This window comes from Pyrus communis, chromosome 1 (assembly GCF_963583255.1).
Source record: "Pyrus communis chromosome 1, drPyrComm1.1, whole genome shotgun sequence".
Classification (NCBI taxonomy): domain Eukaryota; kingdom Viridiplantae; phylum Streptophyta; class Magnoliopsida; order Rosales; family Rosaceae; genus Pyrus; species Pyrus communis.
The window spans coordinates 6,465,770-6,486,949 of NC_084803.1; the positions used below are offsets into that span (position 1 = coordinate 6,465,770).

At 36.9% G+C, this 21,180-nt stretch overlaps 4 protein-coding genes across 4 annotated transcripts; 1 reads left to right on the forward strand and 3 right to left on the reverse strand.

Annotated features, from left to right (window-relative positions):
- Window positions 1-8: 8 nt before the first annotated feature.
- LOC137744641 (casein kinase 1-like protein 1) lies at window positions 9-1,103 on the reverse strand. Its single transcript, XM_068484416.1, has one exon. The coding sequence runs from the start codon at window positions 1,014-1,016 to the stop codon at window positions 117-119; it is 900 nt and encodes a 299-aa protein (XP_068340517.1). The 5' UTR covers window positions 1,017-1,103; the 3' UTR covers window positions 9-116.
- Window positions 1,104-2,331: 1,228 nt separating this feature from the next.
- On the forward strand, window positions 2,332-3,572 carry LOC137731807 (BURP domain-containing protein 5-like). Its single transcript, XM_068471072.1, has 3 exons — window positions 2,332-2,370; window positions 2,503-2,635; window positions 2,752-3,572. The coding sequence occupies exons 1-3, from the start codon at window positions 2,332-2,334 to the stop codon at window positions 3,570-3,572; spliced, it is 993 nt and encodes a 330-aa protein (XP_068327173.1).
- A 641-nt stretch (window positions 3,573-4,213) lies between these two features.
- Window positions 4,214-8,677, reverse strand: LOC137737764 (RNA-binding protein 208-like). The gene is made up of 13 exons (XM_068477320.1): window positions 8,533-8,677; window positions 8,043-8,174; window positions 7,723-7,784; window positions 7,400-7,502; window positions 6,969-7,045; window positions 6,770-6,831; window positions 6,558-6,645; window positions 6,224-6,299; window positions 5,861-5,891; window positions 5,635-5,754; window positions 5,311-5,396; window positions 4,994-5,167; window positions 4,214-4,748 (listed from the first exon to the last, which is right to left on the reverse strand). Exons 2-13 carry the CDS (start codon window positions 8,157-8,159, stop codon window positions 4,491-4,493), a joined length of 1,254 nt encoding a protein of 417 aa, XP_068333421.1. The 5' UTR covers window positions 8,160-8,174; window positions 8,533-8,677; the 3' UTR covers window positions 4,214-4,490.
- Window positions 8,678-9,056: 379 nt separating this feature from the next.
- On the reverse strand, window positions 9,057-20,076 carry LOC137741126 (uncharacterized). The gene is made up of 22 exons (XM_068480930.1): window positions 19,894-20,076; window positions 18,719-19,498; window positions 18,207-18,625; window positions 17,386-18,040; window positions 16,562-16,648; window positions 15,975-16,021; window positions 15,409-15,518; window positions 15,176-15,276; window positions 14,182-14,274; window positions 13,564-13,647; window positions 13,185-13,268; window positions 12,857-12,925; window positions 12,539-12,598; window positions 12,169-12,240; window positions 11,876-11,983; window positions 11,316-11,392; window positions 11,128-11,211; window positions 10,611-10,728; window positions 10,409-10,498; window positions 9,970-10,035; window positions 9,768-9,863; window positions 9,057-9,660 (listed from the first exon to the last, which is right to left on the reverse strand). Exons 1-22 carry the CDS (start codon window positions 19,993-19,995, stop codon window positions 9,541-9,543), a joined length of 3,522 nt encoding a protein of 1,173 aa, XP_068337031.1. The 5' UTR covers window positions 19,996-20,076; the 3' UTR covers window positions 9,057-9,540.
- Between the last annotated feature and the right edge of the window lie 1,104 nt (window positions 20,077-21,180).

The following is a 21,180-nucleotide window of genomic DNA, read 5'->3' on the forward strand; positions in this document are numbered from 1 at the left end:
TTCGGTACTGCATGTACCTAAATCACTATTCTCAAGTATTCTTTGTCGATAATTGGTACAAGTATGAAGAATTCAAACAACCAAAGATCCTTAAAGACTACAGATTAACACTACGCTTACGTTTCCAGACGTTTAAGCGATCGAGTCCAATCAAAATCGTAGTCGAACTGAAAACCTTCCCTATTAAAAACGCCATTAAAGAGTCTCTTCAGATAAGCATAATCCGGTTTAGCATCAAACGTCAATGACCTACAGTAATGGAAGTATACCGAAAACTCGGAAGGGTAACCAGAGCATAGCGACTCGATAGAAGTTGAAATTTTCTTTTCTGCGATATTCTCATCTTTCTGCTCTTTTGTCCCTGCTTTCAAACCCTGCCAAGGAAGACTTCCTCTTAGAAAGTACAAAAGCACATATCCTAGTGATTCCAAATCGTCCCGGCGGCTTTGTTCAACGCCAAGATGGCTGTTCACGCTTGCATATCTTGCAGTACCTACCAGACTTTTATTGTCTCTGTACGCAATATGCCGATGAGTTAAAGAGTTTCTATACTTCTTAGCGAGACCGAAGTCGATGATGTAAACCTGATTCGCCCGTCGACCCACTCCCATCACGAAATTGTCTGGCTTGATGTCGCGGTGCAGGACTGATTTCGAATGAACAAACTCCACTCGATCGAGCATTTGATCTGCGAGCATGAGAACCGTCTTAAGAGAGAATTTCTTACTGCAAGCTTGGAATAAATCCTCAAGACTAGGTCCAAGGAAATCCATGACAAGAAAACTGTAGTCTCCTTCAGAGCCAAACGATCTCACGTTTGGAATTCCAGGTCCTCCATGTAGTATTTTATACAACTTTGATTCATACAGCAGTTGTGGATGCCTCGTCTTGGCACTTTCGAGCTTGATAGCAACCTCCTCGTTTGTCTGAATATTACTACCCCGGTAGACCTGTCCAAACGATCCGCTACCGATCTTTCTAACAAGTTGAAACCTTCCATCCACCAAAGGCTCCATATCCCCCAAAACCCTACGACGGCAGAAAAACCCTAGCCCTAAATAAAAAGCTTAAGATCGAAAACAATTAAGGAATGGTTTTGAAGGGAAGGTGCAGAATCGTCAAAAGGGAGAAAATTCCTGACGAGTAACGACTACGCAACGTTGACTTAATTATAAAACATTACAACCCTAATTAGGAAACCTAACGATTAAAACTCTAATTAGGAAGCCTTCCGATTCCAAGATTATTATTACCCTTACTAAATTTTTAATACCACATTTGTACTCCTCCTTTGATTTGAGTGATTTTTCAGTGTGATCGGAACATTAGATGATACACATGTCATTATATAAATGATGGGATATGTGTGTTAAAAAGTTAATAATTTAAAAAAATACAAATTTCCACCACTTATATAAAAACACGTGATGTACCTGTGTTTCGATCACAAAGAAATTTTTTTCCTTTGATTCCACATTTGGGCCGGAAGTTTTCTTCCCCAATCAATTTGGGCTTTCTACTGTTAAAATATTTCAATGTACTTCTTTCCTACCAATATATATATTATCTTATTTTTTATTTTTTTGCTTTATTTTTTTGAACAAAAGATATTATCTACATTAAGGATGAGTGGTAGGAAATAAAATACTTTATTAAACATAGTAAAATAAGAGAATTGTTATTAGCACTCCAAAAATCTCATTTAGCACTCCAAACTTTCTATAATTAGAAAGAAAAATACACTTGTGAGGAGTATATAATAAAATTTTTAGAATGCTAATAACAGTTCCTTAAAGTAATACTATTAAATATCTATTCAAAACCAAAACGTAAACATCATGAACGAATCTCTTAATTACATAAAAGACACGCAACTTAATAATTACATAAAAGACACGCAACTTAATTACATATAGATAAGAATTCTGATGAAATCATTACAAAAAATCAAACCCATAACTGAAAATAGAGATAAAAAAAAAAGTATGATTTGTATATTCCTGAAAACTCCCCACGAGATGGAAGCTACCTACTATTTCCGTTACCAAAAACTCTGCCACAAAGGCACAACTTTGAAAAGCGAGATTAATTTCCAGCCACTGCATGCTCTGCGATTGTAACGTTCCATTTTAATGGAGGATGTTTACACGAGGCAATGGGAGGGTCTGCATGTCTTACACCTAATCCAGACAACCAAACTCACATGCGGTGCATGCATCTACTTCAGTTCTCTCTGTTCTTCCCTTCCTATATATCTTGAACCAATTCGCTCTTGTTTCATCAACTAGCAAACTTTGAGTTGCAAAAGTTAAAGAGTGTCTTCGTGTAGTGATGGAGTTCCGTCTCTCAAAAATGCTTACTTTTCTCACTGTAAGTATAATTAAGCTAGCTCCATCTCCTAGTTAATTTATTTGGATTATCCCTTCAAATGATTTTTTTAGTTGAGTCTCTGCATTCTAATTGTTTACTAATTTAATGATGGTTTAACTTCTACTGTTGTAGCTGACCACACTGGTGGGAATGGCAAGTCATGCAGCTGCTGTGCGGCAGCCGTTGCCTCAACTTTCCTACTGGAACTCCGTCCTGCCGAACACGCCAATTCCAAAAGCTTTTCGTGAACTTATCCATCCTGGAGGTTTGTGTGTGTGTCTGTGTAAATTATTGAAAATTAATAGCAAAATGGTTATCAAACGAGTCTATAGTTTCACGTACGATTATATTGACTATATTGACATGTATGCATACGTATAGTCCCTCACTTGTACTTTGCTTTGGTTTATGTTGCTAAATCTGCAGACTTAGTATCCAAGAACTTTCTCCGTCCTGCTGGCACTGAGAACCAACTTGACAAAGCCACTGATGCTCTTGGCCCTTGTGCTGGCTTGGTCCTCATGGAGAAGGACTTGCACCCTGGAAAAACAGTGAAATATGGCTTCCCCAGAGATACCACAAGCAAATCATCACGCTTTGTGTCCCGCCCAACCGCGGAGTCGATCCCCTTCTCATCAAACAAAATGGAAGAAATTCTCAAACGATTTTCGCTGAGGCCGGAATCATCAGAAGCCAACACAATCAAGGAAACCATTGATTATTGCGAAATGCCGGCCATGAAAGGAGAAGAAAGATATTGTGCTACCTCTTTGGAGTCACTGGTTGACTTCGCCACCTCCGAGCTCGGATCGAATATCCGAACAATGTCGACGGAGGTGGAAAGAGGAGCCAACAATGATGTGGAGCAGACTTACACAATAACCGACGGAGTGAAGGTGCTGGCCGAGGACAAAGTCGTCACGTGCCATAAGATGAGCTATCCATTTGCTGTGTTCTTGTGCCATGCCATAGAAAAGACAAGGGCCTACATGGTGCCTATGGAAGGTGCCGACGGGACCAAGGCAAATGCAGTAATTATTTGCCATCGAGACACATCTAAATTTGCACCAAACAATTGGGGCTTGTCACAGCTCCATCTTAAACCAGGAGAAGGTCCCCTCTGCCATCTTCTCTCCGACGGACATCTTACCTGGCTTAGAGAGAAAAACCTAGATGAACAATACATAGTTTCAGTTGCCTGATCGTCGTTAATATCTGAAACAGAACCCCATAAGAATGGCGTACTTGTATCTGCTCCATGAAAATAAATAATAACAGGCAGCTGAATAAAAAAAGAATCCCATAATAATGGGGTACTTGTAGATGCTCCATGAAAATAAATAAAGGAATGCCTTGAGAATGGGCTGTTAGTTAATGATGCATTTGAGAGTTCTTTTTGTTCCCAACACTTCCTTACGAAGATCTAGATCCCTATTTCAAAATCTAATTAAAGTAGGTTTACAACTGTTGAATCCCACGACCAGAGGGAAAAGGAGAAAAGTAATTTAAATAAGATTACTCCATTCTAACTGCACCGAGGCTTTTTCTAATGAAATCACACTTGACAGATTAGACAGATGGTAATTACTAAGTTGGAAACAATATTGGCGTTGTTAAGAGTATGATCCTCTACCTGTCTTGAAAATTTCAACATGGTACCAAAGTCGAGGGACAAGTTTGTATAGCCACGTGATTGGGTGGATCCCTGTTCACCCCTGATGATTATTTTGTGCAAATTGTGAAACCCTGATTGGGATTTGAGGATCAAAATCGAAGGTGACATGATTAATAAATGATGTCGAGTAGATTTCAAGTCAGATGCCATGACTAAGAGAGGTTAACGTAACTAAAAAACACCCCCATTTCATTAACAAATCCCACAAAATAAGGACGATAATCTCATCTCTAATCACATATTACACGTTACAACATACATAGGAGATCAAAAATTCATGTAACTAAAGATGAATTCCCAATCTGTCACCGGAAAGAAAGAAAAAGATCGACTCACAATCTCGTTTGGAGAACTAGTAAATACACACCACACGCACTGGCAAGAATTGGCACAATGCAATCAAACGCAATAGCAACTCCGCCAAAACCGACTACCAGCTCTAGTGTTAACGGTAATACATTAACTGGTTGCCGGATGAACTATTAGGATAGGCATCATACATAGGTTGGGGCCCGCCGGAGTTCAAGGCCATGGACGTGGCAGCAGCCTGACTGAAGGCAAGTTGGCGCCGATAAGCCATCAAGTCAGCTGGAGAATAGCCTTGGTTTATACCGGCAGTTGGAAGAATCTGATAGGGCTGGGCAGGAGGAGGTAGTGGATTAGAAGCTATCCCGGCAGGAGTTGGTTTGCTACCCCACGAGCACTGCATGCACGATTACACAAAACAAAAGATGTTTTATCATGACAGAAATAACACTGACTGTAATTTGACTGACCACCAGCGAAAGACGTAAACAGTACGAGTCGTCTGTGTAGGTCAATCGTATGCATAGCAACCCACTGAAAGGTGTCAAGTGTCATTTGCATATGTGCATTGAAGAACAATATGAACGAGGCAAAGGAAGTGTGACCATCAAAATGAAAAATTTGCAGTAGAGTTTCCATTACCTTCATGGACTTTCCATGAATTATCCTGCCATTTCCCATTTGAATAGCCAGGGCTGCTTCATCATGGGTGTTGTATCTCACAAATCCGAAACCTTTATCCCTCTGCACACGTACTTCCTCAATAACCCCAGCCCCAAGAGCATGAAACTGACTATGAAGTTCAGCTTGAGTAACCTGCTAAGGCAAACCAGATTTTCAGCAGGATTTTATGGTTGACAACTTATAGACGTAACCTGATAAGGCAAACCAGTTATGTCATAGGACCAAATTCAAGGTTTAAAACTCATATTCGAAACATAATAATCACTGTTAATCACCTCATGGGAGAGGTTGCCAACATAGACAGTCGTGTATGCTTGATTGTTTTCTGGGGCCTCTTCGTTGGAGTTCTCCAGAACTCCATCTGCAAAATAAAGTAAACAGAAGAACTAGCCATCAACATCAAGTCTTATCTGAACTAAACATCAAGTTCCGGTATCATGACTCATATAATATGGCAACATATACTAGGGTCAACCATCAATCTAAGACCTACCTGCTATAGCCAATTATTTTAAATTGCAATACCAAAATGCAAAGGTCACCTAGAAGCCCAAAACAAGAAACTTCTGGCCAACCAAGTCAGCAACTTTTCAATCTACCTGAAGATCCATTTGTAAGTACAACGGCATTTTGAGTGTCACTACTTGGCTTCTCGTCACTAGAACCAGCACTTTTGGTTGCCCAGTTGCATCTTATTTGCCTATTTCCAAGCCATTTACCTACACAACAAAGTCCAGAACACATCAACCATAGCACAACCAGTATCACAATGTTCTTGCACTGACGAAAACTATGCAGCACGAGGCAACATGTTAGATGTGTTACCTGTTAAATCATTGATAGCACTCTGAGCTTCCTGAAAAAAATTTCCATGAGGCACTTAATCAGTTTAAAATGTACCAGAGTTCTAAGATTGTAAAACCAACAAATAAATAAAAAAATGGCGTCATGTTAATACCAACTCCTCTAGGTACACAAAGTCAGCACAAATGGTGCGGAAAAACCAATCCACTATAATAAGCGACATTGCTTTACACACTTCATGTGCACCACTAAGCACATGAAAGAGTGCAACGCACAAGCTACCTTGATGTGATTCAGGGATTTTAAATAAATGTGGGAGAAGATTTAGGCTGGGATGAATCTCACACCAAAACTCTCTAGTTTATACTCACAACAACGTAATACCTGCTGTTCACGGAAAGAAACAAAGCCATATCCCTTTGAGCGGCCAGTTTTGTGATCCCACATGACCCTTGCATCACTGCAAATGATAAAAATGACAAAAACAAAAAGTCTTGTAAAATTAACATCATGCATTTGGAAATTAATAGGGTGATTCAAATTGTTATCCACCCAAGTGGAAACAAGCAATAAACTAAGTGAGAACCTTTACTAAGTTTAACATGAAAAGTTGATGAAAGTAATGAGGAAAAATTATAACATGCTACCCTAGCCCCTGGGATATATATCCTACAAATTTGGAAAAAAAAAACGATAATCAAAAGAAACAGGAACTCACGAACAACTAGGATAGAACCTGAAGCAAGCAAATAAAGTTGCATCTGTAACCTCTGGACTAAGATCACCAACAAATATGTTGAAGTGCCCTGATCATTGTAAAATTGCATTAACGGAATGAACCCTAATAAGATTGTAACAACCCGTAGAAAAAATAAAATAAAATAAAATTGTAAAAAGAACAGCAGTAGCACAACTGAAGCTCAAAGTAACCTGAAGTATCCTCCCTCTGGCTATTGGCATATGCCCAATTCACCTTAAGTGCCTGACCATAACTGCAAACCAGATTTAGAAATACTAATGAATATAAACAATTCTCGAAGCTATTGACAGACATACAACATACATGATCGAAGTCAAGAAAGGCAAGAGAATAATAGCCACACTTGTTCTAAAGTAAGTGAATGCTTACAGTTGCCGTCCATGCAGATTCGTTATTGCATGGGCTGCAGAGTGTCGATCATGGTAGTCAACAAATCCATATGACGACTGCAAAAAAAAAAAATATATATATATATACAGCCACATCATGAATTCATATGGAAAAGAAATCTTGAAGTTGAACATAGGATTCCAATTTTGTTTGCCGCATTTAACAATTTCTCCAGCCAGTTACATATTTTACTTAAGAAATGGATCATGTTACAAGATCAAAGTGTAAGCACTTGTAGAATCATTTCACGACCAATTGGAGAACACTAGATGTCTTATAGATGTGTAGGAGACTCAGATTATTGCATATATTTCCGTAAATTGAAGGAAAAAACAGAACCTTCAAAAGAGGAATGACAAAATTATATACAAGGATTCAAAAGAACGCGAAGCATGTGATGTATCATGTACCTTATCCTTTTTTATGAGCTTGCATCCTGCAAGAGGACCAACACTCTGGAAGACTTCAGCTAGAAGCTTATCGGTGACATTTACATGAATATTTCCAACATAGCTGAAACCATCATACCATCAAAATAATAAGTCTTAATTCAAGATATATCCACTTGAATATTAAACGGTATGAACTACTTGAGTTTCGCTGTCCACTTAAGCTAAAGAAACTTCAAGTAGATAAGCATAAAGATGAATGGGAAGGAAAACAAAAAAAAATTCCGGAAAACAAAAAGAAATTCCAGAGTAGAAAAAATGGAAAACTACTATCTAGCACTTACACACTGTTGCACTGAGACGGGTCAAATCCGGGAGGCAGATTTCCACTTGGGATAGGCTCCATCTGCACATTGTAAAAATATAAAGAAGACAAACAAATAATACTACTCTCAACCAAAGAGTATATAAAATCTTAATCCCCACCCAAAAAAAAATTGAATTAACAATTTATATTTGCTGTTCTGATGAATCACATAAAGCTTGAAATTTTAAATAAATTAAGTGAAACCCAATAACTCAAATTATCTAAATTTGTCCACAAACAACAATTTCTTCACAAAAAAGAGAGAGAGAGAGAGAGGGAGGGAGGGAGAGAGGGGACCTGAGACATGGCAGCAGCGAGCACGCCAGGATGGTACATGTGTTGTTGTTGCTGCTGAAGAAGTGCTTGCTGCATTATGGCTTCTTGTTGTTGCTGAAGCTTCAATCTTTGTTGCATATTACACTATTCTCCCTAATTTAATTTTTATTATAAAAAAAAAAAACCCAAAAGAATAATCAGAAAAACAGAGGCAGATCACCCATTAAATCCCAGTTTTCAATTTCAATCATTGAAATCAAAGCAAGTGCAAAAACAAACAGGAAGAAAGAAATAAACCAAATTGAATTCAATAATCCAAATTCCAGAAAGTCCCAAACTTTCAATCGAAATTCATTTGGGGTTCTGAAGAATTGAACTATTTTTTCTCTTGAAGGTGAAAAATCGGAGTGGCGATAAGATAATTCAGATAAATTGAAACCCAGAAACAAAAATAAATCAAAAAATGGAAAAAGGAAGAGAGAGAGAGGGAGAGAGAGAGAGAGAGAGGAACCTGAGGGTAGAAAATGGAGCGAAACTCGGTGCGGGTTCTTCTGTGCGTTGTGTCGGAGCAACTTTCTCACAGTGAAAGGCTGAAAAGCAGACGACTCGGGTTCGGGTAGAATAAGATTGTCCCCATTAATCAATCATTGTTTTTTTTTTTTTTTTTAATTTTTGCTGTCACATTAATGATTATTTTGTGACTCCAAAATTGTCTTTTGCTTTTGTTTTCATGGAAAATAATAAAAAATGTCTTTTTAATTTCGTATGTGAGACATTTTTCTATGTATCGAAACACAATTTGATTTTGATCCGAGTACACAAAAATTTCTCATTGATTCCGTTTTATTTAAATGTGATGTTTATCTCTCTCTTAAGTGGCTCACGTGTTGTTTAATGTAAGAATGTGGACGGAATGAAAAAATTTGACAACTTGAAAAGAATTGGCTATTTATAAAAATTTAGAAAAATAACCCTTATCATATTCTTTCACCTTCTGTAGGGGCCAATTCTCAATTAGATGTGCTCAGCCTGGTACCAAATGAAATTGTTTCCATGAAACAATTAGTACATTATTTAATTGATCAAATGTCATTATTCAGAACAAAATATAAAGAAATTGCAACTTAAATATACTTTACAAAAATGTAAAATTCCCCACCCAAACTGGGAACATGGCTACCAATTACCAGCTAAACTCAATACCGTGTAGCTAGCTAAACTCAATACCGTAATCCTATACGGTAATAAAAGACGCCGTATCTACGGTGTATAGTAGGCAAATGCGCAAATTTGACCATACAAAATGGTTTCCTTCACTTCTGAATACTAAGTGATTCAATGCAGGTACGTGCACAAAATAAGGTCGTTTCTTCAATTTGCTCAGCATTTCTGAATTTGGAGCTCGTGCAGTAAGAAGCATCTGCTGAACGAACTTCAGCATCCCACGTTCAGTTGAACCACTTTGTGAGGGGGAATTGGTGAATGTTCATATGAATTGAGTTGTGAAGGGTAGTGATCATCAGAGGGCTGCTTGGGCTTCTTCAATTTGTTCTCTCGTAGGTCGACCAATTTTTCTTACATTATTACCAGACAAAAGCTTCAATGCACCCTTGAGGGTGATTTCAGTGGGTTTCTTATGCTGCATGTGCAATTAAGATAATCCAACTCATTAAACTCGGTAAAATCTTGTGCAATGTTGATCAAAACTCTTGACAACATAATTCTGAATGTACATAAAAAGAATACCTTAGGAACAGAAGCAATTGTGCTCCGATGTTTAACTGCAAACCCAACCTTTGAAACCGTTAAAATGACTGGTTGTCCATCAGCTGGATGTTTTCCCTGAAATGAAATGAAAACAGGGAATCAAACAGAGAGAGAGAGTGTGTAAGTTCAAGGATGATGAAGAGCAGGAAACGGAACTCAGCAATAAGAATGAAAAGCAAACCAATGTCACAGGATATCGCAGCAACTCCAGCGCATATTCAAGGGTAATGGAGTTCACATCCTTTATCTGAAAAGTAATTTCATGTCAAAATATAGACTCAGATTTCAAAGAAAAGCATGGTGAGTCTTCAATACATGTGCACACAAAGATGGAGGGAGGAGAAGAAAAAGGAGCAAAAGGCAAGTAAAAGGCATTGGTAAACTTGAAACGGGCATCGAAATTTTGTTGGTACATCAATGCACTAGTCAAAACAACTACCACGAAAGACAGCACATATTTCAAAACAACTACTACAAAAGAAAGCACATATTTAAGTATTATGGATATGATTTTGGACAGCAGTTTTCGAATGAACACAAAAAATGGCAAGAAGATGTGTAAATGAACGAAACAAGAATAAAATGTTCCAATATGTAGTTGCAACACAACTTTTACATACATGGGATGCATTGACTCTTCTAGGTAAATAAGTCTTCCTGTCTTCACCAAGTTGTACATAGCATCCGTAAGGACCTTTCTTCAAAAGAACCTGAAAGAGTACATAGGCTTTTTTTGGTGTAAACGTAACTTGTAAATAATAAATTCAAGAAAGGCCACTGCTCCACACTTAGAGCAACAAAATATCAAAATTCAAAGCAAACCTTTTCATCGGAAAGTGGACTTAGACCTAGCAGTTTTGGTTCCTCCATGCTGCTGTTCTTTTTTTGACCATCTTCTTCTTCTTCTTCTTCATCACCGTAGAATGTCTTAGCAATGTATCTATTTACAGCAACAATAGGAAACATTGATCAATTATGGATAGTGATTTTTCTTTCACTACAACTAAGACAAATTTAGGCCAACAAAATGCAACCTGAAACTAGAACAAAGCTCAGCAATTTCAGTTTATTATGGTATAGAAAGGAGCCATGTCTGATAACTCAATCTTTCGTTTCAGTTTAAATGACCTGGAAATACATAGTCAATTGACTTGCCAGCTCTGCCTATATATGTAGGCACACGGCCACGGGCAATGAAACTGGTAATTGTTTGTTACTCTGAATTTTCCTTTTCCATTCTTGTCACTTGTACTGCTACCGGCAATAGAATGATCAACTCACAATATAGCCCACATGCATGAGACTAAGTTTTACTTATACCATAGCTTTTCATACTCACTTGCACTGTGGGTGTTGATCACAACCTATAAAATAGCCAGCACCGAACCGACTCACTTTGAAAATCAAACTGCCTTCCGCACAACTGAAACATGTACAAGTTAAAATTGTAATGTGTTAGAAAAATGTTCTCAAGAAAACAGTTTCAATCACAACATAAATTACATGCTAGTGACAGCATCTGCATACTATGGGCATGTCCTGCTTTGGTCGGGAAGAGAAGCAAACAAGAAGTCTCCAAATTTCTTCTCCATCATCTTCTCTACCTGTGTAATTGAATGGCTTATTATAAACAGGAAAGTTCTTCCAAGTACAGGTATTTTACAAAAAGAGGCTTGATTTTAACGAAGACCCAATTATGCAGAATAATGAACTAAAAATTTTACTTTAGTTTCCTTTTTTTTCTGTTACCTTCCTGTTCTTATTACTTTCCTGTTTCCAGTAAGTTTAGGATTGCAATCCCGTTTCTAGCAAGATTACGTCATTATATAAATACATACTTTGTAATTCAGTTGAAGCAGAATTGATAAGACTTGAATGATTTATTAAACAGATTTTCTCCCTGAGTATCTTTGTTTCTCCTTCTCCCCTTCCGTCACTATAATTTATGTATCAAATCATGGGTCTTCTTGCCATATTCTCCTTGTGCTGACTATCTATTACTCTTCTCTTGAACCCTAATTCTCTCTCTTCTAAATCCGTCTCTAATTTCTAAATCCTTGTTGCTTGTTCTACAAACCAAATCTTACCTGATGAATATGAACAGTACTGGTACGTTCACAATAAGTGCTGAATCGGGTCCAATAATCTTTAAGGAGGCCTTTCCATTCAGTCAAGCCAGCAGAGACATTATCAAGCTGGATCAAAAGTGAGAGACAAAGAAGTCAGTCACCAGGAACAAAAAAGGGAAATTAAGTACATCAAATAATTAACAATGACAGAACAACATTGCTTGATGGAAGAAATATTATACGCATTAATTCTTTTCTATTACAAAATAATTAACTTATACTGAAAAATGTAATAGTCAATATACAATTACCTCAGTCTCCATGTCAGCAGTAAAACTATAATCTGTGACCCCGGAAAAATGGTCGCTGAGAAATGCTGACACCTAAAAGTAAGAAAAATAAAATAAAACAAATTAGGAGGCCGTAAGGAAAATCAACATATCTCATGGACTCAGCGATTGAGGAATCCAGTGTTAAGTATGCTCTTCAACTAAGAACTATCGAGAAACTAATGAAAAGGCAACCAAGAAACCAGCAAAAAATAATATAAAATGGCACAACTTAGGGTTTAGGGGGAAAATTCCACATAACAATGGACTTGCATGGATCTACAAGAGAGCATGTAAAGGTCTTTTCCGTTTATTTGATTTGCATTAATTCAAAAGGAATGCCGGAACATACCATACGACCACGAAATTCTGGATGTAATACACGGCTTTTCACTGTCACATAGTTTCTACCCTGGCACCACAAATCAATAAGAAATCAGAATATTGTTAGTTTAAAAAATCACAATAAAAAGACCGGCCAAAATACTTCCCGGAAATTGTTGACAAGACACAAGTTTGACAAGAAATAAGAAGTTCTTGAGAAACTACTAATAAGGTTTCTAAGGATATGAGATAGACATAACTCAAAAGTTGTGTACAATTTCCGTTAGAATAATACATTTAAACATATGATCAAAGAAAACCTGACAATTTGAACACATTCAACTACCTGTAAAACCTTCAGAGTGCTCACATATGTTGAAGGTCTTCCAATCCCAAGCTCCTCCAATTTCTTAATCTATAGAACGCAACAACACAAGGGTCAGAAAACCAACACTAAACAAAGGTACACCAGTTATAACACTAAATTAAAGCGTTTGTTATGATTAAACCTTCCATGTATGGAAGTACATTCAAATAGTAGAAACACCTCTGGAGGCGTCAAATTTGAAGTAGTCCTTATTGGCAATAGATTCATAGTCCCCCCTTCCAAAGACAATAACTAAAGAAATTTAACAGCATTTCTTGTATAATGTAAAACAAAAATAAAATATTACCAGTGCTGCCTCAGAGTAGCGGGAAGGAGGTTGAGTATGGTGCTCCTTGAGTTCCACTTTACCAATATCTAATGGATCCCCATACTACAGAATCAAAATAAAACACTTAATCAAGCAACAACGCTGGCACATCAAGGAAACTATTACAAACATTCAAAGATTAATAAATAAATAAAAGGATAAATCTCGTATGAAATTGAACTGAAGAAGAGTTATATGTTGCCCTTATGAACTAAAGGTGCCATACCACCTGCTAACAGGCTAAGAGCCATATATGGTTCCACATTGTATTCAATACCATAGGCTCTTATCTTGAAATTAAGACAGGGCATGTGCATTTGAGCATATGTGGGTGGGGGTAATAAGAGTCCAAATTTACCTTTAATGAATTAAGAAGTACAAAAGCTTCTTCATGACTGTTTTCTTCATGTTCTTTATATTTGACTGCTTGAGCTTCCATGTCCTAAAAATTAGAAATTAAACACGCTCAAAATCTCACATAAAAGCATGCAACAAAGTGCAAATTTAAGATACGGTATCAAATCAATCACATAAAAGTCAAGCTACATGAATAAGAGGCTATTTACTTTCCAAATCCAGACATAAGAACTGCCTTTTAAAAACAAATAATAACTTGCAATTATATGGATTTGTGCAATTCCCAATTTGGATCCTATGACTAATAGATACGATAAGTTCATGACACCAAAAGTTAAACCAGCATATAAGCTCGTATAAGTAGCAATATTTGAACATTTCTTGGGTATTAAAGTGTATCCCCTTATAAAGAAAAAAATAGCAAAGTCATACCATAACTGAGAAACATTAAAAAGATTCCATTGTTTAGCATAACAAGAGTTGATTCAGTTTACTGATACTCAAGGATTCCCTACAGTTTCAGTGACACAATTTTAGAAATGAAAATGTGTTATGACGGTGGCACATGAGCCAAATGCATATGTTTACAACAACATTAAGATGGAAAACAGAATTATACCCGGAAGACTGCCTGATATCCAGGGAACTCAACCCTTGAGGACGAAGTGCGGAGAACAATGGAGTTGTGAGCATTTCCAATATCAAGATGTATCTGGTAGATTGATGGGGAAATGAATAAGGCAAGAGATGATGAATTTGCATTGCATATGTATGAATGGAACATAAGAACAAGGATATGAGGAAAAGTCAACAAGTTAATGCATTTTCTTTTTGACAAAGAATGTGTTGCTTCTGTCACTATAACCTATGAGAACCACAGTTTTAGCATTAAACTTTGAATAAATTAAATTTCAGTCACTTGTACTCTTCTCAGCAAAGTATATGCTAACACCTAGGAATTGTTCTAAATAGCATCCAATTAGGTCTCCCTGAAATACATGGTGAGGGTTCAAATAATAGGAAGCAAACTGTGTTTTCCTCTCTTAATTTCACCCTCTATTCCAGGTTTAAGAATGCATAACAACTGTGAGCCTTTTTTTCTCAGAAATAGAAAACATGATGATGACTGCATAACACAGTAAAGTCGATTTATGTTATGTAGCACAAATAGACAAACAATCCTAACGTGGTATAAAATGGACTTTTAACATTCCTAGCTATCAAGGGAATACACAGTGTTACTCATAAGCTGGAAATTACTGTATTCCCACTATGATGACAGTTCAGATGCACACCACGCACATACTGAACTTTATAAGATAATAAAAAATAAAAATAAAAAACATAGATTGAAGACGGCGGAACTACAGTGTACAACAAAGTACAGTAACATATATTAAAGATATTCTAGAAATGCAACTACTTGTCAAAAAAGAAGAAACAGCGTGGAAATAATTAATTTTTTACATAAAAATAAATTATTCATATGAGAAAACATAAATTTGCAGCCTGCATTATTACGATGTTGACCAATGGATAATAACAGTTATTTTTGCAGCCTGTTTGTTCCCATCAACTAAAAGAGAAGAATTTTCAATATGTTGTATTCTAACCTGCTCAATTGTAGCAGGCTCCATCTGACATGCCACTGTCCGACACCAAATAAGAGTGTACAACTTCAGGGAATCTTCATCAAGTACCCCACGGAGCAATGCTAGATTCCAAGAAGAAAATTTTATAGTCAGTTCAATAGAATGAGCCTATCAACAGATTAATTGTACATCTGAGAAACTTGCTTTAAAAAAATGTAGAAATTTTCACGTAGCATGCAAAATTGTTTAGTTACATGGCAATCTTCGAACATCAGTGGGTCTGATTGCTTCATGCGCCTCTTGGGAATTCTTCACTTTCTTAAAAAATTTGCGTGCACTTTCTGATGCAAAATTCTGTCCATACCTGCATCAAAGGAATATTGTTTTAAACGAAAAACATACAGATCTCATTGCACAAGTATAACCACAAATAGTGGAAACTTATAGGTCACTCCTCCATTACGGGAACAAGTATTTATATGAACTAAGTTTGGAAACTATAAGTCATTTTAAGCTCTCACTCTCCATGCTTTAGGCCAATGGTGATTCCAAAAACTGGGCAAATTAAATTTCAAACCTTAAAAGCTAAAAAACTATTAAGTTTTGAAACTGTAGGCTGAAATAAGCATAAAATATATTAGAACAGTTCTGGATTGAATAAAAACATGAAACTACTTGTTCAGGACCCTGGGAAAATACACTTGCATCATGGAAAAAAATGACAGCATAAAGACATGAACATGCATATCATTGTTTAGCATTACATCTAAATTTAAATTCCAAATAAAATAGAAGCCATCTTGACATTTATCTGCAGCACCTTTCAATGACCAAGGAGCGCACATCCTTACAGGCTTCATCAGAAATCTGAAGAAATTAAAAGCCATCAGTAGTAGAAATAATGATAGATATCACTCTCAACTAGAAATGAATTTTATGTGAATCATTGAGACAGTGTAAATCACGCGCACATGCAAACAATCAGCATATGTTGTAGTAGTTATCATCACAAAGAAACGAAGTACATTTATAGTCCTAAGCAAACTCAACAGAAAATTAGCTGCCTTGGACAAACACTACCCCATAAAATTCATCTTTTTACATTGTGCAGTATGAAAGAAACCAATTTGCAACTCGGGAATTTTAAACACTACATACCATTCCACAAGAGCAGTTCAGTTCAGTTATGAAAATAATTAACTAGAAAGAAGAATATTATAATCAATTAAAAATCCTATTTTAAAATTTTCTTTTTAACATTACATTGGTTCAGGTATATCCCAATCCCAAATTAATTAAAATTTGATCACCCAAAGAGAAGGCAATAGAAATGTAAAAAGGAACCAGCCATCAAAAACATTGACAGACAAGAAACTCAATCAAGTTTTGGTGCAAAAAGATACATACATGTAGTCCATCTGTTCGAGTGTATGTGATCAAACCCATTGCTTTACCATCAGATAACTGAACCCCCTCGTAAAGTTTCTGTGCAAGCTGCAAATATAATGTATCTTCCATTAGACAGACAAATATAATGTATCTTCCATTACCCAGACAAGTATTTGTGTGTGTGTGTATACGATGCATATCCTTAAAGCAAATAAAAAAGTATATATACGGTTTTCAATTCAAAGGATGAAATCATAAGATTAACTGAATCAAAGAAAAAACTAGTGGCTAGAACAGAAGAGGAATGGTGAAATAAAAAATTTACAACTCTTTCTGGTAATTACAAATGTTGGTTCATTTCAGAACATCATATGCTTTGCACTTCAAATTAGAAAAATAGAATCATAGCAGTAAGGTCACCATTAGGCTGGTTTTGTTTTGTAAAGCCATCTTTCTTCTTCATAAGAAGATAATACAACTATACGATAACAGTACAGAACATAAACAGCAATGTTTGAAGTGATACAACATTCCATATGCACAGAACTGATATGAAATGTTTGAAATGATATCAATAATGTCTAGTGTGATAACACTAGCATGTGTATCCTGATAGTGATACAAGATTCCATATGAACTGGATAACAGCCATTATAAATCTGGACAGGAAAGTTGATCAACAATTGTGAAAAAAAAAAATATCCTTCAGAGCAGAAGAAACAACCCCAAAGCTAATAAAAACATTATACTATGAAGCAATGATAATGAATAAAATATAGGGATAATTGTCTAAAGCTCTTTAGATGGAGGAAATCAGAAGATAAATGCTCTCACGAGCGCACCTTCATTGTATATGCTGCACTGAAATGCAATTTGTTGGCAGCATCCTGCTGAAGTGTGGATGTTATATACGGCGTGGGAGGATTCTTCCGCATTTTGTTTTTCTTAGAATTAACAACTTGAAAATTTTCTGAATTAATCTGCTGTTCAATTTCTTTTGCTTCGGTATGAGAACTGATAGAAAATTGATTTAGCTTTTTGGAATCATAATGGGCCAAGTGTGCTGGGAAGGATGGAGCATTAACTGATGAAACATTTTCTTTTTTCTTCAATTCAACCGCAGCAGTCCAATATTCCTGTGGTTTAAATTCATCAATTTCCATTTCTCTATCGCACAGAAGAGCCAGTGCAGCAGATTGGACTCGCCCCGCAGATTGGCAACCTGGTAGTTTCCTCCATAACAGTGGTGAAATGTTAAATCCAATCAAATAATCAAGTGCACGCCGTGCAAGGTAAGCATGGACCAAGTTCTCATCAATTTCTCTTGGAGCTTGCAGCGCGCTTTTGATAGAGGCCTCAGTGATTTCATGAAAAACAACCCTGGCTACGGTAATATCTTCACGTAAAGCATCCTGTTGTTGCAGCATCTCAATAATATGCCAAGCAATAGCCTCTCCTTCACGATCAGGATCTGATGCAAGAATAAGAGTTTCTGCTCTGATGAACAAGGTGAGACAAATAATAAATTCAGAAACATCGCCCCAAAATGAAATTAAGAGAGAAATACTTATGATGGAAAGTTCAATTTCATTCCCATACATTAGCAGCTAGTATTGTTAGTAGCTTGTGGCTAATTGGATGTGAAAATGATAAGAAATCATACCCTGTTAGCGCAACCTTTATGCTATTTAGAGGAGTCCAGGCGGCAGATGGAACTTCCCACACCATACTAAAATCATCATCAGGCCGTACAGATCCGGACCTAGCAGCCAAGTCCCTTACATGACCATAGCTAGGAAGAACTTCAAACATATCACCAAGATAACCCTGAATAACCTTTGCCTTTGTAGCAGACTCCACCACCACCACAGTTTTCCCAGTTGCAGGGTACAGCTGCTTCAGTGTCATTTTCCCATGAGGTTTCACTCTGCCTATTTTTTGTGGTATAAGTTTCTGTGGCGACTTGGTATCTGAATTTATTAATTTTCCCCTTCTAAAAGAGTTCCCACTTTTCTTCTTTGGCTGGGGTTTTGTTGAAGAACCATCAGCAATTTCCACGGGAGTTTTCGCAGCAAGGTTCAACTGAAAGTCTGCAGTGTTAGTTAAACTAGTGCAAAGTAAACATAAGATTCAATCCTAATTCTACTAAAAAATTTATAGTTGCTATTTGCTAACCTCTGAAACCTCCGCTGACTTTTCGCCACTTTTGGTACCACCAGATTTCTTTGGTTGAGAAGTAACCTTAGAACTTTGTGACATAGCAGCTTCTGCTGGAGGATTTGCAGCAGAAATTTGTTCTGTAGTTTTCTTGCTCTTCGACCTCTTTTTCCCTTTGACTTTAGAGACCTGGGTATCATTTCTTATAGGAGAATTGGAAAACAAAGATCCCAACTTTCCTGCCCCCTTCTCACTTCCAACTTTCTGTTCGGTTAAGGCTTTTACTTCAACATCTTTAGAGATACTAGAATCAGTAGCTTTGGTTTTGCTTTGAGCTGCTAATGCCTTTTCCCATTTCTTGCATTTAATAAGCCTTCTGAAAAAAAACATATTTCCACTATTCCTGCCATCTTGGACACCCACACTCTCTCCTTTGTTTATCACAGATGGAACTTGAGAGAACAATCTCTTGGGAAAGGCTCCAGCACCATGATTAGATAAACCTAATCTGCAACTATTCTTAAAAGAGCCACAACTGAAAATACCAGCAAGCCCTAAAGAATTAAGCGAACCATGTTTTAAATGAGAATGAAAGGTAAAAGCGCATTCAGACCCATCGCCACTTCTTCTGAAAGGATGAAAATTTGGCCCAAACTTCGAAGGGTTGGCCGTGATCATGCAAGAAACTCCGGACTTTTTTAATCTATGCTGAGAATAATTTCTGTATACATTCGTTGTCAAATTTGACGAAGATGGTAAGCAAGCGCATGGATAAGCCTCAAACGCCCTCCACTGCAGCTGTAACACCAAAATGTTGCACGGCACTATAAGATTTTCTGGGAGTTGACACAAAAAAAAAACACACACACACACAGAAAACAAAAAATCCGAATATCCCGTGTTGCATTAGTTAGCACAACCAAGACAATTTAATCAAACCCAACAAGAATCTACGCATAATCTTCGAATTCGTCGATAAAATGTCCCATTCCAAGTGAAAAAGCTTCAAACTTCAATCTCCAATAACCAAAACATCCCCCAATTTTACCGTAAATAAACAACCCACAAAGATAACCAACTAATATAAGTACAATCACTTGAAAAAACTGGCCTTCTGGGAAATGCATGAAATTAAAGAAACCCCAGAAGATGGAAATAACAGAGTATCAAAAATGAAAGGGGAAAGTGGGAACCTTGGCCATGGAGCGGCGGAGACACAGGGCGGAGGCAGCGAAGGTGTTTGAGAAAATGAAGGAGGAAGCGGTGGACAGCCGTTTAGAATGTATCATCGCCATGCCAGTTTCATTTGCTTAACGCAAACAAATATAAGAGTGGGCTGAGTTTCGAATGTTTTGTTATATAGTCACAGAGAGAGAGAGAGAGAGAGAGAGAGAGAGAGAGAGCGAGAGAGCGGTTACGAAACAAAGGGTTTTGATCGAAGGGTTTTAGGGCAGATTTTCGGATTCGGGTATATAGTCCGGGTACCGGCTTCAATTTCTGTTCCAATATTTATGGGCCATTTGTGGCAGAATTTGTTACTTGCTACATACCCGCAGCGGATAGGGGGTGCCCCGTAGGTATCGGGCGGGACTCATCTTTCTCGTGCGATTAATTAATTTAATGTCATGTGTAGTTATAAGTTACACTAAAAGTTATTATTTGACATTTATTAGTTCAAATTCTTATCTTAAACAATGATTTGAAGAGAAAAATTTTAACCACTAAAACAATTCACTTGCGTTCGAATACTAAACTTGAATATTATCTTACTCACCATTAAGCCACATAAAACTATATCATTGTATTAGAATCTCAACCCTCCAACATAAACCTTAAATGTTGAACCATAACCATATATGTTCAATTGAACCAAGCCTTGGATCTCAAACATGGACCTGTATGAGCAATTTTAATCCCTCCTCAACATTCTTTGTGAAACATCTTGGAAGTTAAAATGGAAGTTTCTTATTCGATATAGAAATGCTTTTGACAAGAGTCGTTAGAAGAAGCCCTAAAGCAGGTAGATTTGAAATTTTTCCCCAACACCCCCAAATCAAATTGGCGAAAACGAAATCAAATCAAATTAGGGATTCATAGAAGAAGGAGAGGGACAATCAAATTAGGCAGCTTCATGTGATATACCTTACAAATTATATTTTGTTTGAAAGGTAATTCCAATGGTGCATTATTCATTCATTGTAATTGCAGAATTCTTGTTTGCAGATCAACAGATCATCTATAATTTTGTCATAACTTTTTTTTTAAAGCTCCATCTTTTACACCTGAAAGGCTCTATTTTTGTTTATGTGCACTATAATCCTTCTAATATCTTTTTCTTTATCTTGAATGCAGGATTGCCACCACAAACAACAAATCATAACGTATTTCAGTGGCAGCCGGATACACAAAGCTCTGTTTCCAGTTCCCACGATCAAGATCACCTTGATAAACATGCAGTTCCTGGCCAAGGCATGCCACTG